The 7,572-nt window shown below is 29.3% G+C and overlaps 2 protein-coding genes across 2 annotated transcripts in view; both read left to right on the forward strand.

Moving 5' to 3' along the window:
• Nucleotides 1-2,191, forward strand: part of LOC119676059 (uncharacterized protein CG45076-like) — a gene marked incomplete at its 5' end in the record, with an annotated part of 10,302 nt that extends 8,111 nt beyond the window's left edge. Inside the window, 2 exons of the mRNA XM_038087284.1 lie at nt 1,027-1,228; nt 1,294-2,191. Of these exons, the coding sequence (XP_037943212.1) occupies nt 1,027-1,228; nt 1,294-2,158 (1,067 nt within the window). The remainder of the gene's footprint in view (nt 1-1,026; nt 1,229-1,293) is intronic.
• Nucleotides 2,192-4,443: 2,252 nt separating this feature from the next.
• LOC119682080 lies at nt 4,444-5,360 on the forward strand. Its single transcript, XM_038095428.1, has 3 exons — nt 4,444-4,532; nt 4,604-4,819; nt 4,879-5,360. Exons 2-3 carry the CDS (start codon nt 4,664-4,666, stop codon nt 5,290-5,292), a joined length of 570 nt encoding a protein of 189 aa, XP_037951356.1. The 5' UTR covers nt 4,444-4,532; nt 4,604-4,663; the 3' UTR covers nt 5,293-5,360.
• Nucleotides 5,361-7,572: the final 2,212 nt, after the last annotated feature.

Genomic DNA, 7,572 nt, shown 5'->3' on the forward strand with positions numbered 1-7,572 from the left:
CGTATATAATTTGTTTGGACTGCAAGTGCCAGGCTTAGAACTCGTGCCTGTCAAATTAGAAGCGATCACTAATCGTGTTTATCCACAAGTATTCAAGGCTGTTCACACTTTCAGTGCTCTAGTTCCAGGTTTTTTTGTCATAATTAATAGAGATCAATAATTTATAGTCTTTAATTAATTTTTATTATATATTAAAAATGTAATAGTTATGTACCTATCATTTTCTATTCTTCTCTCTGCTATAGGACTCTTCAGAGAGTTTCTGTATTTTTTATTTTAGACATTGATAATGTACGTAAAAGTTAAAGATTAATCGATCTGAATATATGCATGTTTCTATTTTATATTGGAGCAATTACATTTCTAAAAGGAAGTTAGTTGATACTAATAGACACTGAAGACACTGAGACTTCTTGACCTATTTCGTAATGAATTTCTTTTGTAAATATTTTTTTTATATTATTTTTATTATTTTATTTGTTTTTATTTATTTTAATAATATATTAATGTTAGAACTTCTTCAAACATTTATAAATTACTTTAACAGTAAACTTCTAAAACCTCAAAATATTAAAATATATTAACAATAAATACAAGATAGATTTGTAGAATATATTAAAAACGCTTCAAAAAACGATTGCAGAAAAATATAATACTAAATTTGCGAATTTAAACAAAAAGTACAATAGTTTTGTTTGCAACACACCCATTTATTTAACGTATCCGTTTCCTGTTCACCCATTTTACATTGCATTCTGTACGTATTTGTTTTGTGCACACTCCTTTTTTGTTTTTTGGATTGCAAATAAAATTCAGTCATAATCAGTTAAGAACTCACACACAACCGCTAAACGATTATGGCCGAAACACGACTGCATCAGTTGACCACCGGACAAGTCGGGAGAGATGTAAGTATTTACAATGTACTATAAAATAGAGTTAAACAGATATAATATATATAAACTAATGTTTCTTCACTTAAGACAAGCATAAAAAACATGATTAAATTTTTTTTTGAATTTGTAGTAGCGGATCTGGACCCTTTCCGACCAACGAGAAAATTTTCTGCTCCACTACCATTGGAAAATCCTGTGGATGAAGAACACAGAGAGAAAGTTCGTATGCGTCAGGAACGTCTTTTAACTGTAAATGAAGAAGCTTTGGATCAAGTAGAATTGGAAAAAAAACAAGCTCAACGTATTGATGAAGCCAGACGTAAGGCTGAGAAGTACGTATAAATTAAATTTCATCAAATAATATTCTTTAATATATATTTAATTGATTAATGCACAGGGCTCTGGAAGAACAAAAGAAACGCAAGGCTGAAGAAGAGGAACAAAAACGTTTGGAAAGTGAACGTAAAACAAAAGCGGCTGAAGCAAAAGCTGCAGAATCAAAAGCTGCACGTAAAGCTGAACAAGAAAAGGTGCGTTTAGCTGAAGAGCAAGCGCAACAAGCAGAAGCGGCTCGTGCCGCAGAAGAAGCACGATTGGCAGATGAGGCGCGTTTAGCTGAAGAAGCACGTTTAGCCGAAGAAGCACGTGTTATTGAAGAAGCTCGTTTAGCCGAAGAAGCTCGAAAAGCTGAAGAAGCTCGTTTAGCAGAAGAAGCTGTAAAAGCTGAAGAAGCTCGTTTAGCCGAAGAAGCTCGAAAAGCTGAAGAAGCTCGTTTAGCTGAAGAGGCGCTTTTGGCTGAAGAGGCTCGTTTGGCAGAAGAAGCTCGTTTAGCTGAAGAAGCACGCGTTGCTGAAGAAGCTCGTCTTGCCGAAGAGGCACGTGTCGCTGAAGAAGCACGCAAAGCGGAAGAAGAACGTTTAGCCGAAGAACAACGTGTTCGTGAAGAAGAACTAAATCGCTTAGCTGAAATTGAAAAACAAGCAGCAGAGGAGCAAGAAGCTGAATTAGCACGTCAAGCTGCCGAATTAGCTGAAATCGCCCGTCAAGAAGCTGAAATTGCTGCCCAAGAGCTGCAATCACTACAACAAGCAGCATCTGATACAAATGTCACTGCCACAAGTTCTGACGAGCCAATCGTTGAACAACCTGCCACTCCTGTCGAAGACATAAAACAGGAACCAATCATCGAACTGAGCACAGGCATCGATGAAGTCATATCAGACACTGATGCAATCGCTACCGAAGAATCTGAAGAAGAATAAAAATATTAAATAAAAACTTATCTACACGTTACACAATACACAAAACACATTACACGAAACATAATACACAATACACAACACAAACACCAAATTATCAAAATTTAAGTTGAATTTCTACCGAAAGAACCACGAATCTCTCACTTATTGAACTTACAAGAAATGTGTTCAATGCAATTTATTTGCTGAATTTTTTGCTAACAAATAGCTTAGCAAAATCATTTTAATTATTAGAATTTTGGTTAAATTGTTCCTTTTTATTAAAAAAAAAAATTAATATTATATAAACTCATTGCTAATATAACCTAAGACAAGTTTAAATCCTTTGAGAGAAGGACAAGTTTAAATCCTTTGAAAGTACTGCGTGAATTAGAAGATCGCAATGAATGGGGCAAGGTTGTCGTATATCAGAATCTACACCGATATAACGTCATTATCCTGTATGCAATGATACGATATTTTTTGCCTCTAAAGTTCGGTCTTTGCTTTTAGTGCATTTTCCTCTCACTCATTTTGAGGGGCTTTACCCCTTTTTTTATTTTATTTACTCATTAAAAATCATTGAATTTGCTGAAATGTGCAAAAATATTATTAAAATTATTATAATGAAAAAACAAAAAAAAAATATTTTAGATAAAATATCGCATTAATATGTTCTCATCTAATAAAGAATATATGTTTAAATTAAATTTTTCAATCTTTTTTATTTTATTTTATTTTAATCACAGTTTTTAACTTTAATATATTTTTAATGATATGCATTTGGTTCTCCTCTTTTTGGCAGTTACCTTATTTTGTTCAATTGATATTTATAGGTTTTTTAGTTGAATTAACAATTAATCTCTGATTTGGAACCCTCCGAAATAAATATGAATTTTTCTGTTTAACGCTACGAACAGGAAACCGAAATAGTTTTTAAAGAACTAGGTTAGGATTAGGTTCAGAAAGCGCATGCTGACAGTTGTTAGCATTTCCACTCAGAGGCATATATTGCCCATTGTGATGCCCTTAAAAAGTTATGCCGCAAGAGGTGAGTTGCTAACTTTTGTTACCCTTGTTAAACCACTTAGTTTTGCAGATGAAGTTGAGGAGATCCGATAAGTTTGCTTTCGTTATCTTCTCCAAAGCAGTGAAAAAGCGATCCCCAAGATATTGAAGTCGCCTTGTCTGCAGTTCTGTACAGAGACACAGGAAGTGGTTGATAGATTCTGCCCCCTCTTCATCTTAGCAATTCCTGCATAATCCTTTTGTTGGAACTCGCCATCATTAGAGCATAGGCGCAATGGTACAGTGCTCCGTTAGTACGCCAGTAAGGACACGAACTGCAGAACTAGAGTATTCGATTTTTCTTTTATGATTGAAACGAATGCAGAACCAATTACTGTTATTTAATAGTTTCAAATTTGACTGACAGACCGAATATTAACAATCAAGAATTGCTTTTGATGATGCTAAAGTTAAGTTGTACCTTTCTACAAGTATGTTATAAGATCAATAGTGGTATAGTACTTGCTTTCGATGCGTTAAAGTACTGTTAGTTATTAAATTTAATATAAAAAATATGTTTTATGTTATTATTACAGATAAATCTCACAGTCTCGAAGTGTGTTAAGTACTTTATATTCTACTTTATATTAGTTCACTTAATGAAATATTTATTATGTTTTTTAGAACCATTTCACAATTTTTTTTGTATAACAGTTAATACAATTGTAATTTCAGAATTTTTTTACTTTTACCAGAGCCGCGTAAATAAACAATTCAAAAATTTAGATTTAAACCAAAACAGCTGATTTAATGTAGCACAAATTTTACTTGAAAGAAATTGTTCAAGTAAATTCTGTGTAAAATCTTAGATGCTTTTTTTATTTGCACTTGTGTATACACAGAGTTACTCAAAGTCACTACAAGTAGCTCGACAGACTTATTTATATACTCTTAAATTTTAAAACTACTAGTTTTGTAATGCAAATTCAAAATGAACCACAATTTCAATTAAAATTATTTTTAGTAAAAAAATTTAGTTTAAAAAATTGATAAAAAATATATATAAAAAAATATATTATGCGATTTGAATCAAAATTAATATAACTGGTAATAATGAGATGACATTAAAATTATGTTAATCTGACCTCTGTATGTGATATTTAGTTTCACTGAGCAGCGCCATCTGCCGCTCAATGTTTCAAAGTTCACTTCGCATATAATTTTTTCGAATAGTTGGCATTGAGTTTTTTTTATATATTAGAGATAAAATGTTTTATTTAATTGAAATATGCTAAATGTAAGAAAAATTATACTATAATTATATGTGTAAAATTGCTTTGAATATGGATTGCCACGAAGTTTTCAACAAATAGTTATTGAAAAACAAATTGTAAGTATGGCAACTCTACAATGAGTGCAGCTGTTTTAATAAATTTATTTATTGTTTACAATAATTTTCAGTGTGAGCAAGCAATAATATTTGGATCAAATTAATTTCAGTTAAATAAATGAAAATTTTAAATGGAAAACATTGAAGGTAAACTTAATGAATATCGTTTAAGACAAAGACGCAAAGAAAGATTCAAGAAATTTGGCGATGCAGTTAAGAGCTTTATCATTTCAGCTGTTACAAAAGAAGGCGACGTGGAAGAAAAACAATCAAGAATTCTCATAGAGGCAAAGTTTTATATACTTAACAAATCAAATAAATGTGATTAATATTCTTCATTTAATAGGATGATGAGGAGAATAAACCATTATTGCATCCACAAACAAAAAATAATAATCAGAGACTAATAAAGAATAATGTTATGTATGATAACGATAGCGGGGAAGTGGAGAGTGAATCTGAATTTGAGTCGAACATTCCAGAAACCGAGATCGAATCCGAAAGCAAATATTTTAAATATTTCAAAATCATTGTTTATATACTGTTTTGGGTAACTTTGTACGCAATCGCTATCGAACTAGGTTTTGGCATAGTATTTTTAATAATCTCTGCGCTAGTAGGAATGTATTTAAACACACGCACTAGTCCAAAACACTCCAAGGAATTGAGCGCATATAGCGTATTTAATGAAAATTGCAAAGGCATTGAAGGATCGTTAACCGCAGCGCAGTTTGAACGCGAAATGGGCTATAGAACTTAAGCATTTTAAAATCTTCCTATTATGACAGTGATTTTACAATTTAATTATATCTATTAAAGTAAGTTATAAATTTGATGTTTTTATTTAATAAATTATTGTAAATACATATACATGACTAAAGTGTAATTTCGATTTTAATTAATAGTATATGCTTATAAACCATCGTTTGCAAACCATTTTCACATTATTATCAAAGTCGCTGACTTTAAAAATGTGTGAACTTGAAGGTCTACTCCAAAAGTATGTAGTCCTAATAAATATTGTAGTAAGTAGTGGAGTGATGGTGTTGCAGAGAAAAGAGGCTAAAAGGCTCAAATAGTCATAAAATTTCTTGATGTACAATTAAGTGCTGGTATTAATTAATAGTATTTTGCGATTGTTTTGTTTTGATTGGCATAAAAATTGCGGAAATATTCTCTTTATGTTACCTGACATCACCTTAGTTTAATATTTGTTTCATAATAATCATTAAATAATGCCTAGAGGAGTAAATATATCACTTAAGATAAGCAAACCTTTCCTATAATAATTTTATCGATATTAATTTTTGTTGTAGTTAGTAGAGAACAATTCTGCCGTACAAGTTGTTGTATAATGAATAAGGACAGAGAAGAGTAAATTGATTTATGATATTGATTTGATATAGTAAATTGTGTTGAATTTAATAGAAAGATTTAATTATGTTTTTTACTTATGTTAAGGTATTTTGAAATATAGAAGTATGTTTATATCTATCTAATAGAAAGATTTGAACCCAATTATCGGGTTCAATAATAAGAAAATATTATCTCTTGTCCTAATGTCTATATGGCCGCTGCTGGACCTTTTTTTAGAAGTATTCTTATAAACAAATTTGTCAATCCACACTAGTATCAAATTCTTTTTTTCTGATTTTTATTCCTTCTCTTACATATGACTTAGATTTTATTATTATTGATCGACTACAATTTATTTATATACAATTTTTTATATAGATTGCTTTGAATAAAATCATTTAAGGAACTTAAATCTTAGAGGTTAATGCGAATCAGAAAACTTTAAATACCAAACTTTTTATAGGTCTATAAGGACAGTAATAAAATTGTTCCATACGATAAATATATTTTATAATATAATAAATCAAAATTCCATACATTATATAAGCAATGATATATTGCATACATCATCAAAATAATGTTTATTTTATTATAATTTTTCCCTTAATTAAAAAACTGTTGTAGCTTTTCTTTTTATTTATTTTTAAAAAATAAATTGAACATATATTTTTCATACATATAATATATACGTATATAATAGGTGCTTAACTTGAAAATATAGATACACACATATATTTATATATATTAAACTTTGGTCAATTCTAGTTTTTCTTTTTGTGCATTTTACAAACATTTACAATTGCTGTTCCTAAGAGCAACTAATAAACTTAAATTTATTTATAAATAAATAGCTAAATTAGATTAAACAATAGTATATAGAATTATTTTAGCAACCTTGTAAGCTCCTTATTAATTTTACGAACAATTACATAAATACTATAGATACTACATAATTCCAGGATTCCAGGATTAGTATAATATACTGTAAGAGGATATAAAAAAGTTAACTTAATATCATATATTACTGTAGTTCCACAGTTTCTGAAGAAGTGTTGTTTGTGAACTTCGACAGAAGTGCCAAGCAACATTTTGTAGTCGGGGTCTAGTGGTTTTGGAAAGTAGATCATAAAGTTCTAGGAACTAAATAATAACATCTTACCGTTCCTCTGATTATATATAAAAAAATTGAATTGTTATGGATGCTGTCATATATATATTTGAAATAATTATATCTTAAAAATATCTTTAATACTTGAAACAGTAGTACTGAAAAGAACGCTAACTAAAGGAATGTTTAACAAAAGTTAATTAAAATAAACTCACAAGAATGAAATTAATCCTATTATTTAATGTATTTTATGAAATGTCAACGACGTTCTGAAGTTTTTTACCTTCTTTCTCAAGGCATATTATATTAATTATCAATTGTTATAAATTATATTCACTTGTAAAGATTTTTATATATGTTTAAGAATTAACTAAAAACTATAACAAAATATATGAAACTCAGCAGAAAATAATATAATGAAGTAAAAAATTTCCCTACTCTTAAAATCATGAAATATGAAATTATTTTATATCATTATAATATAATATATAAATATATTATATCAAATAAAACACAGTATATTATATTACATATTATAAATTTTTTTTCTAATTGTTTTATACTTTCTTGTTGTAA

This window comes from Teleopsis dalmanni, chromosome 2, assembly GCF_002237135.1.
Source record: "Teleopsis dalmanni isolate 2A chromosome 2, ASM223713v2, whole genome shotgun sequence".
Taxonomy (NCBI): Eukaryota; Metazoa; Arthropoda; class Insecta; order Diptera; family Diopsidae; genus Teleopsis; species Teleopsis dalmanni.

Coding starts and splice junctions, on each gene's coding strand:
- LOC119682080 (XM_038095428.1), top strand. CDS start 4,664: ATGGAAAACATTGAAGGTAAACTTAATGAATATCGTTTAAGACAAAGA. Junction 4,820..4,878: donor AATCAAGAATTCTCATAGAG/GCAAAGTTTTAT, acceptor TTCATTTAATAG/GATGATGAGGAGAATAAACC.